Source organism: Scylla paramamosain, chromosome 10 (genome assembly GCF_035594125.1).
Source record: "Scylla paramamosain isolate STU-SP2022 chromosome 10, ASM3559412v1, whole genome shotgun sequence".
In the NCBI taxonomy this organism is placed as follows: Eukaryota; Metazoa; Arthropoda; class Malacostraca; order Decapoda; family Portunidae; genus Scylla; species Scylla paramamosain.
In genome coordinates, this window is record NC_087160.1 from 15,227,501 (window position 1) to 15,238,189 (window position 10,689).

The 10,689-nt window shown below is 49.0% G+C and overlaps 1 protein-coding gene across 1 annotated transcript; it reads left to right on the forward strand.

Annotated features, from left to right (window-relative positions):
- The first annotated feature begins 5,393 nt into the window (after positions 1 to 5,393).
- On the forward strand, positions 5,394 to 7,576 carry LOC135104256 (KRAB-A domain-containing protein 2-like). Its single transcript, XM_064011442.1, has one exon. The coding sequence runs from the start codon at positions 5,580 to 5,582 to the stop codon at positions 7,410 to 7,412; it is 1,833 nt and encodes a 610-aa protein (XP_063867512.1). The 5' UTR covers positions 5,394 to 5,579; the 3' UTR covers positions 7,413 to 7,576.
- The last annotated feature ends 3,113 nt before the right edge of the window (positions 7,577 to 10,689 follow it).

The following is a 10,689-nucleotide window of genomic DNA, read 5'->3' on the forward strand; positions in this document are numbered from 1 at the left end:
TGACACACACACCGTCACCCAGCCCAGCAACCGTGGTCACCGCCGCTGCCTCGCCAGTCACCAGCCACCCTCTCTCGCAGCTGTGACTCACCACGCCTCGCCAGCCACCCAGGCCACTGAGGCCACGCTCACCTGCCGCCTCACCACCGCCACCAGGTCACTCCCTCTCCTGCTGCCGTGACCCACCGCGCCAACTCCACCTGCTGCCTGGTCACCTGCCACCCCTGCCACACCTGCTGCCCAGCCTCCATCACCACCACAGCAGCAGCAACACCTCTCCGGCTCACCACGCACGGTCACCGCCACCCGGCCGTGACCCCACTGGCCCTGATTTCGCTTCTCTACAACAGGGCGGCGCCCCCTGCACCGGTACTCCCGTCTTCCGCTCGACAACAGGGCGGCGTTCCCTGCAACGTTCCCCCACCAAAGTGTTAGTGCTCCCGACCGTCCCTCCCCTTTCCCCCGTCGTCCACCCTCCCCCTGTGTGTGTTAACCCCTGCCCCTAGAAAACTCCCTAGTGTGCATCAGCGCGTACCAACCCCCGTGTGCCAGACACCAACACCTACACATACACACACACACACACAGACTACACACTTCGTTCACGGCAGTGCGTTCCAAGCCGTAAGTGCGAGTGCGGTAAAGTACGTGCCTAGGACCATCACTGCACAGTGGCGCCCAGCAGGCGTCCCTTGCCACCTCTCACTGGCACCTGGCGCCGGAGGAGCCCGCGCCTCGCCGACAGGCGTCACTACACCCTGCTCCACGACTCGCATAACAAGCCACCAGGCCCCATCGCACGCCAGCAACAAGAAACGGCCATGGCTCCACCGGACACCGCCTCCCCAGCTCCCCCCTTCAGGGCTCCAGCCTTCAACAGCCACGACCCCAACATGTGGTTTACCATCTTGGAGCTGAACTTCAAGGCAAACAACATCACTGAGGCCTTGAAACAGTTCACTCACGCCTGCACTCTCCTGCCACCCGAGGTCCTCTTGCAAGTCTCTGACGCCATCGCGAAAGCCCCCTCTTCGGACAATCCCTACGACGACCTCAGGCAAGCCGTCCTCAAACGCCTTGCGCCAGACCTCGCGCAGCTGGCTGACGACTATATGTCGACAGTTCCGTCGGCAACGCCACCGTCTTCAGTCGCCACTGTCACTAACACAGCAGACGTCCAGCAACTCACCCACATTGTGTCGCAGCTGGCCCTGCAGGTCAGCGCGATGCAGGAACGACTAAATACCCGCCAGCGTCGCCGCCCACCGTCACCTCGACGCCCTCGCTACCGCTCTCGGTCGCGTAGCACTACACGCACCCCGGGCGTCTGCTACTACCACAGCAGGTTCGGTAGCGAGGCCATTAAGTGTACCCAACCCTGCACTTACAACACCACCCCGGCATCAAACTAAACGGGCGGACGTTCACGGCGCGTACGATCCGCCAGCCCAAGTCACAGCTACTTCACGTCTACGACCGATGCACCGGAATTAAGTTCCTCGTCGACACCGGCGCTGAGGTCAGTGTCCTGCCTGCCACAGACAGCCAGAAGAGGTTGCCTGTAACCACACACCTCTATGCAGCCAACGCCTCGAAAATCCCTGTGTACGCGCGGCAGACACTACACCTCGAACTCAACCTCCGCCGCTCCTTCGACTGGACCTTTTACGTAGCAGCTGTGACCCAACCCATCCTAGGCGCCGATTTCCTACGCCACCACGACCTCTTAGTCGACTTGAAGCACGGCACGCTGCTGGATCGTCTCACTTCCCTGCGGACCCGTGGCCGAACGGCACCTGGCGAGAGCACCGGAATCTCCGCAGTCTGCCGAGATAACCCCTTCGCCGCCATCCTCAAGGGTTTCCCAACACTAACACAGCCATACTCAGCCACGCAGCCAGTGAAACATCACGTCCTACACTACATAGAGACCACCGGACCACCTGTTTTTGCCAAGGCTCGTCGCTTAGCACCAGAACGCTACAAACAGGTCAGGGCCGAGTTTGAGTCTCTGATGCAGCAAGGCATCATCCGCCCAAGCTCCAGCAACTGGTCGTCTGCGCTTCACGTCGTCCCCAAGAAAAACGGTGACATACGCCCTTGCGGGGACTACAGAGCCCTAAACTCCCGCACCGAGATGGACAGGTATCCAGTGCCTAACATTCAGGAGTTTTCCTCACAACTGCACGGCTCTACAATTTTCTCCAGGATCGACCTCGTAAAGGCCTTCCATCAGATCCCCATCAACCCCGAGGACATCCCGAAGACGGCCATAATCACGCCCTTCGGACTATATGAATACACTAGGATGCCCTTCGGTCTCAAGAACGCTGCTCAAACATTCCAGCGCTTCATGGACGAAGTTTTGCGAGGACTGCAGTTCTGCTTCACTTACGTCGACGACATTCTAGTTGCCAGCCCAGACGACGCTGCTCATCGCCAACACCTCGAGCAAGTCTTCACTCGTCTGAAGGACTACGGCATCCAGGTCAACGCCGACAAGTCCGTGTTCGGCGTGCCTTCAGTCGACTTCCTCAGCCACACTGTGTCCTCCTCAGGTTTCACCCCAACTGCAAGTCGCTGTACTGCCATCCAGAATTTCCCGAAGCCAACAACTCAGCGCCAGTTGAAGCAGTTCCTCGGGATGCTGAACTATTACAACAGGTTCATTCCCCGATGCGCGCTCCTCCTCCAGCCTCTCTACGCCTTAGTGAAGCCAGCCAAACGAGGCCAGTCCGTCACCCTTGCCTGGACGCCCGCAGCTGAGGACGCTTTCCTCGCTGCCCGGAAGGCGCTCACATCCACAGCGCTCAGTTTCCCTGCCCCAGACGCCCCTACTTCCATCGCCACGGACGCCTCAGACACCGGAGTTGGAGCAGTGCTACAGCAACACATCGACGGTGCCTGGAAACCCGTCGCCTTCTTCTCCAAGAAACTCAACACTGCCGAGAAGAAGTACAGCGCCTTCGACAGAGAGCTCCTCGCCATCTACAAGGCATTGAAGCACTTCCAGTACTTTGTCGAAGGACGTCAGTTTCATATCTACACTGACCACAAGCCGCTGACGAGCACCTTCATCAAGAACAAGTCATCCTACTCACCACGTCAACTGTGCCACGTAGACTTCATCTCTCAGTTCACCACGGACCTCCGTTACGTGAAAGGTGAAGATAACGCCCCAGCCGATGCCCTGTCACGCAACATCTGTGCCACATCTACCTCTCTCATCGATTACGCCGCCATTGCTGCCGATCAGGCCGACGACGCCGAGCTGCAGCAACTAAAAGAAAACACCGCACTACAGATGAAGAGAGTACAGCTACCAGGCACTCAAGTGCACATCTACGCTGACGTCTCGACCAACACCGTCAGACCATACCTGCCTCAACGGCACAGGTATCCACTCTTCCGTCAGCTGCACGACCTCTCACATCCTGGCATCAGAGCTTCACAACACATGATGACATCCCGATTCATCTGGACCGCCATCAACAAGGACGTGAGAGACTGGACACGTAGGTGCACCACCTGTCAGGCCTCCAAGGTGACGCGACACACACGCTCCCCTACAGCCACCTTCACGCCAGTCTCCACACGCTTCGAACACGTCCATATCGACCTCGTTGGCCCTCTTCCTCACTCCGACGGCTACCGCTACATCCTCACCTGTGTCGACCGCTTCACTCGCTGGCCAGAAGCTGCACCACTGACTGACATCTCCACTGACACCGTTGCACGTGCCTTTATCAGCACGTGGATCTCACGCTTCGGTGTTCCTGTCAGCCTCACTTCTGACCGCGGCGGCCAGTTTGAGTCCAGTGTCTGGAACAAACTGATGACACTACTCGGCATTCGACGATACAGGACTGCCAGCTACCATCCTCAGGCCAACGCTACAGTGGAACGTTTCCACCGCCAGCTGAAGTCGTCACTGATGGCTTCCAGCGACCAACGCGAGAAGTGGAACGCCACCTTACCCCTCATCCTCCTCGGCATCCGGACGTCCCTCAAGCAGGACCTTCACCACTCTTCTGCCGAGCTCGTATACGGCACCACTCTTCGACTCCCTGGCGAGCTCCTTACCAGCTCACCCGACGCCGGCCCCTGCAGCGTCCAAGACTTCGCCAGCAGTCTTAAGGAGTCGATGAGAAGCCTACAGCCGGTGCAACCTCACACGCACCCCGCCAAGACCTTCGTCAGCCAGGACCTCGAAGACTGCACACACGTCTTCGTCAGGGTTGACGCTGTCCGTAAACCACTACAGCGCCCCTACGAAGGCCCCTTCGAGGTCCTCCGCAGGACGAGGAAAAACATCACCATCAACAGAAACGGCTCTTCCGACGTCATAGCCATAGACCGAGTCAAGCCCGCCTACATCCTGCACACCCCGACGGCACCTCACGACCCAACATCGCCGGCCACGCCTTCAGCACCACGCGCCACAGCTAAGCAGCACGTATCGTTCGTCGTGCCTCCTCACTCGGGGGAAGTTATGTAGCAAATAATCTAGTCAGCCATAGAAATATCCCATTTTCTCTCATATTCAGGGTACACTAAAGCTTACGCGCTTCTCAGAACCAGTAATGTAAACACAAGTCACCGCTCCAAGCACTCCGTTTTCTCTTATATGTTTTCAGCCTCCCGTTCTCTTTCTACTGCACAGATTTTTCGTCTTTCATCTCTTCTTCCTCATTTTTTTATACATACACATTCTGTGCACGCTTTTCGACACATACGTTACACGTCTTTTCTATACATCATATTACTCCTTTCTTCACACAGACATACACACACACATTCACTCTCTTTGTCCATATCTTTATGTAAATCATTTTTTATGTTCAGTATTTCTTGTGTACATGTTCATGTTTTTGTTAAATAAAGGAGAGAGAGTTTAACCAGTCTAACAAGTGGCTATAAATACAACCTTAGCTGGTGAACAAAAAGAGTTAAGAGATTAAAGGACTTGCAACTGCTGACGGTTACCTGTCGGTTTTCTCTTCTCTATCTCTGGCGAGTTAAGAGATTAAAGGACTTGCAACTGCTGACGGTTACCTGTCGGTTTTCTCTTCTCACATTCCTGGCGGCTTCCACCTAGATCACTAGATATATATATATCATATATATATATATATATATATATATATATATATATATATGTCACGCATAATGTGGATAATTGCCTAATGTGAACATTAGGCAGTGAAATTGCCTAATCTTCATATTAGGCAATTTGTTTGCACGATGTTGACAATAGGCAACTTACTTGCTTAATGTCCACTTTAGGCATGATTTTCAAATTAGGCAAGGGTATTTTGCCTAATGTGAATTGAATGACAAACCAGTGTCTACAGTTTTGTTCGAATGTTGTTCAAAACTTTGGGTCTGTTACCGAGTTGTTGTGAGCAAAGATGTTGTTCGAAGCTTTGGGTTTGTTATAACCGAGTTGTTGTGAGCAGGTGCGTGCAAATTCTTTCAAACGAGAAGCATAGTGAGTGGCGCTAAAACGCGAAGTAAAGTGAGTGTGATGCTAAATCTTTCTAAACTTATGGATTTCTGATTACTGTGTGGGTTCGCTGATGTTTTTTTCTCTATATTTTCTTTGTAAATTACTAAACTTTTCTATCTATTACAGTTTATGCACTATGGATCAAGCTGCTTTTGAACTTCAGCTGCGTCAAACGCTGCAAGGCAAGGCTGAAAATGCTGTCATCCAGCCCGCTCTCCAGCGTGATCAGTGGTTGCAGGATTTGTTAAGAATCAATTCTTCTGGAGCCCAGTCTACATTTGACTATAACCTCAAGAAACGCTATGAAGTTCTGCGTGTTGGCAATGCTGACCGACTTATTCGCAAAAGAAAAGATACCAGTGAACATGAATTTAAGTTTGTTGCATGTGTAGAAGAAGTGTTTGGTATTATTAAAACAGCTCATGAAGCTATTGGCCATGGAGGTGGCAAGAAAACAATTGCAGAAGTGAGAAAGAAATGGTCAAACATCACACAAGAAGTATGCTACCTCTACATTTCATTCTGTGAGCACTGTCATCAAAAGAAAGCCAGAAAAACTCCAAAGGGTTTGGTAGTAAAACCGGTACGCAGTCATGATATCCATTCTAGATGCCAGATAGATCTTATAAATTTTCAAACATTACCTGATGGAAACTTTAAGTACATCATGACATATGTAAATCATTTCAGCAAATTTTGTGTGTTGCGTCCACTGACATCAAAAAGAGCAGAGGAAGTCGCAGCGAACCTTCTAGATATATTTCTGACATTTGGAGCACCTGCTATTTTACATTCCGACAACGGACGGGAGTTTGTGAATGCCATCATCACCGAGCTTTCAATGCTATGGCCAGAGCTGAAGCTGGTGACTGGACGCCCACGTCATCCTCAAAGCCAAGGAGCTGTTGAACGTCTAAACGGTGTGATCCAGGACAAACTAACCATTTGGATGAGGGAAAATAACAGCAAAAAGTGGTCAGTAGGTCTTAAGTTTGTTCAGTGGCAAGTTAATATCAGTCAGCATGAAACAACTGGCCACAGTCCTTTTAAAGTTACATTTGGACTAGATCCGCAAGTTGGATTAGCATCATCTATCGTGCCAAGTACAGCTTTTTGTAATATATTCACCGAGGAAGATCTCGAGTCATTTCTGGAAGCAGAGACTGAGGCAGAAGCAGAGACAGGTGCAGAGGCAGAAGCAGCAACAGGGGCAGAGGCAGAAGAAGAAGCACAGACAGGGGCAGAGACAGAAGCAGAAGCAGAGACACGGGCAGGGAGGTCAGAGGCAGAAGCAGAGACAGGTGCAGAAGCAGAAGCAGCAACAGAGTTAGAGGCAGAAGAAGAAGCACAGACAGGGGCAGAGGCAGAAGCAGAGACAGGTGCAGAGGCAGAGGCAGGGGAAGAGGCAGAAGCAGAGACACGGGCAGAGACAGTAGCTACGAATTTCCAAAAGATCCGTGTTGCAGCTAATATAGGACAATCAAAGGCAGCAGCACGGATGACAAGACGCGGCAAAAACCTGCTTAAGCCATTGTCCATTGGTCAGTGTGCTACGCTGAGGGTTCCAGATGTCGATCGTGGTCCAACAGATCCAAAAAATCTGTTAGTAGTCATCCTTAAGGAAGAAGAAGGACTATACACTGTAGGTTGTCGGGAGGGAATTATTAGAACAAAATTTACACCAGCTGACCTAAGTGGGATCAAACAGACCCTTATAAAGTCTGAAGAGGTTCCTGATATCTGCCTATCGATGAGAACAGCAACAGCAAGAGCCACTGGTGGGCAAGGTTATACAAAGTGTCAATGTACTACTCAATGTACATCAGGAAGGTGCAGCTGCCTAAGAAAAGAAATTAAATGCAACTCGCGCTGTCACCCAGGCAGATCATGCAAAAATTTGTGATTGGACTCAACTGAACCCTGAGATCGATTGACCTATTTTACTTATACTAATATTGCATTAATTAATTATGTTTTCCTTATTCACATTGGGCAAAATTGAGCTGCATAATTTGAACAATAGGCATTTTTTGCCTAATGTTAACAATTTGTAAACTTTACGCAACCTACTTGCTTGATGTACACATTAGGCAATTTTCTGCCTAATGTTCACATTAGGCAATTGTCCACATTATGCGTAACATATATATATATATATATATATATATATATATATATATATATATATATATATATATATATATATATATATATATATATATATATATATATATATATATATATATATATATATATATATATATTGCTCATCAGTGAAATTATCACTGGGACTTCATTGGCCATTTTAATTTTCAAAATACCTGCGCTTGTTCTAATTTAGCGCGGGTGCTTTAAATACACTTATTACATATCTGGCAACTCAGTCTAGGTGTCTGAGATGATGTACAGAGGTGGGAAAAAATGAGTTGTTTATCATAGCTGTCAAAGAGAGTGTACTTGCTGACATCTGCCAACCCCGCATCTGCTAGGCTTTCACTTATGCAGCTGTTCAGCTCTCTATCTTGACAATGGCTGGCTACAAGGTGTTGTCAAGGGATGACATCATAGCCCATTACATCACTCTGCAAAGCTGGATATTCTATGCAGGCTATATCAGAGCAGACCAATGTCAGTGTCAGCCAAATTCAAAGATAAATGAAGTGGATGATGGAAGGGAGGTGATAACAAAGTACCACAGAAGAAAAAATGGTTAGGAAAGACCAGCAAAACTTCCCTTCAAACTCTGTGACTGGTACACTGTAAACTAAATGGCAGTCCTTGAGTATCACCCAGAAAAATAAAAGAAGAAAACCCAGGACTGCTGGGTGATGTGCCTGTGAGGACACTGTCTCACTGTATCCATGATGGCCTAGGCTACCACAGCTATGCAATGCTGCACAAACCTATGGTCTTTATCACCCAGCGGAAGAGGCTTGCTTTCTGCAACAAACACAAGACCTGGACCCTTAAGCAGTGGCATGGTGCGCTGTGGGGTGGCAAGGCAAGATTTTCAGTGACAGACAGCAGTCAAGGTCTTATGTACCAATGTCCTGGCAGTGATCCCCTTGACCCCTGCTACACTTCAGCAGCTGTCAAGTCCTTTGATTCATTGTTGGTGTGGGGCTGCTTCATCTATCATGGTGTAGGAAGCCTTGTAGTGCTACCCAAAGTACCACAAGGAATGAACTATCTGGACCTTCTGTATGACCATCTGCCGGGGTCTTTAAGAGATGCCACGCCACCACTTTTATGGAGGACAAAGCTCCCTGTCATACTGCCACATCAGTGAAGCAATGGCTCAGGGACTACAGTGTGCCATTCTATGATGATTAGCCTGCAAATTCTCCTGACCTGAACTCCATTAAGAATTTGTGGGCTATAATCAAAATAAAGTTATGTGGCTACGACTGCTCTATGGTGCCTAAGCTCCAAGCTACGCTCCACCACCTTCAGGCAAGTTTTGCCCCACAACATCTCATGGTGCTTGCTGACAGCTTTCCTGCATGTTTAAAAGAGTGCAAGAAGAATAAGGGGATGCCCACAAAGACTAATTGTAAAATCAATAAATTTCTTTGGTGTATTACCCTGTTCATACTACCACACATAACAAAAAGTGAGATGCAACATTTCTAATGATGAGCACTGTACAGTGCTCATCATAAACATTGTCGCCGGAGACCACAGTATCCGTTTGAAGGATCAAAACACATGAGTTTTCCTTGGCAGGCATCAGGTGCTTTAAATTTAATTATTACACATCTTGCATCTCAGCCTGGGTGTCGGGCAGCTTGCAAAAGCAGGAAGAAGTGATTGGCACCTGTCAATCACTCTGACTGGCGTTTTGTTGCTGTTCTCCTGTGCTACCCCCCAGACTGGCTTGCAGTTACTCTGCTGTTTAGCGGTTTTCCTGGACAATGGTGTGCTACCAGATCTTGTCACGGGATGACATCGCAGCCATCTCAGCTCTCCACAAGGCTGGACACTCCACATGGGCTATCTCCGACCAGATGGGTGTCAGTGTCCACCAAGTTCAATGATATGTGAAGCGTATGGCTGAACTCAGCGGCAACAACATACCTGCCAAGAAGAAATTCACCAGGAAACACCTGCAAAACTTCCTTGCGAACCCTGAGAGTGGCATACCTTGAAGACAAATGTAATCCACGAATATCTGCCAGGAAAATCAGGGAAGACAACTTGGGATTGCTGAATAATGTGTCTGTGAGGACATTATCATTCCACATCCATGACGACCTCCAGTACCTGGGCTATGCAGCGCGGCCCAAGCGCATGGTTACTCTAGCCCAGCAAGAGAAGAGGTTTGCGTTTTGTGAGAGGATGAAATACTGGACCATCGAGCAGTGGCGTGGCGTGCTGTGGAGCGACGAGTCAAAATTCACAGTGACAACCAGCAATCAAGGTCACATGTACTGGAGCCCAGGCAACGATTCCCTTGAACCCTGCTACACTGCTCCTGCCATCAGATTCCTTGATTCGTTGATGGTGTAGGGATGCTTTTCCTACCATGGGGTGGGGAGCTTCGTGGTGTTACCAAAAAAATACCACAATGAATCAGGGGAACTACCTTGAGCTTCTCTGTGACCATCTACCAGGGTCTTTCGAGATGTGTCAGACCTCCACCTTCATGCAGGACGGTGCACCGTGTCATACTGCTAAGTCAGTGAAGCAGTGGCTCAGAGACTGCTGTGTGCCATTCTTCGAAGACTGGCCTGCTAATTCCCCAGATCTGAACCCAATAGAAAATTTGTGGGCAATAATAAAATGGGCGTTATGCAGCCACGACTGTTCAACTGTAGCCAAACTCCAAGCTGCGCTTCACCACCTTTGGAACAAATTCACTCCCCTGCATCTCATGGTGCTTGCAGACAGCCTTCTGGCCCATTTGGAAGAGTGCAGGAGATGTCAATGGAAACCAACAAAGTATTAGTTGTAAGTTCAATAAATTTCTTTGGATGCAGTACATGTTTATATTACCTGGCGCATTGTGGGAGAGGGTTGCAACAATGTTTATGGCAAGCACTTTATATATATATATATATATATATATATATATATATATATATATATATATATATATATATATATATATATATATATATATATATATATATATATATATATATATATATATATATATATATATATATTTGTATGTAGTG

Coding starts and splice junctions, on each gene's coding strand:
- LOC135104256 (XM_064011442.1), top strand. CDS start 5,580: ATGTTTTTTTCTCTATATTTTCTTTGTAAATTACTAAACTTTTCTATC.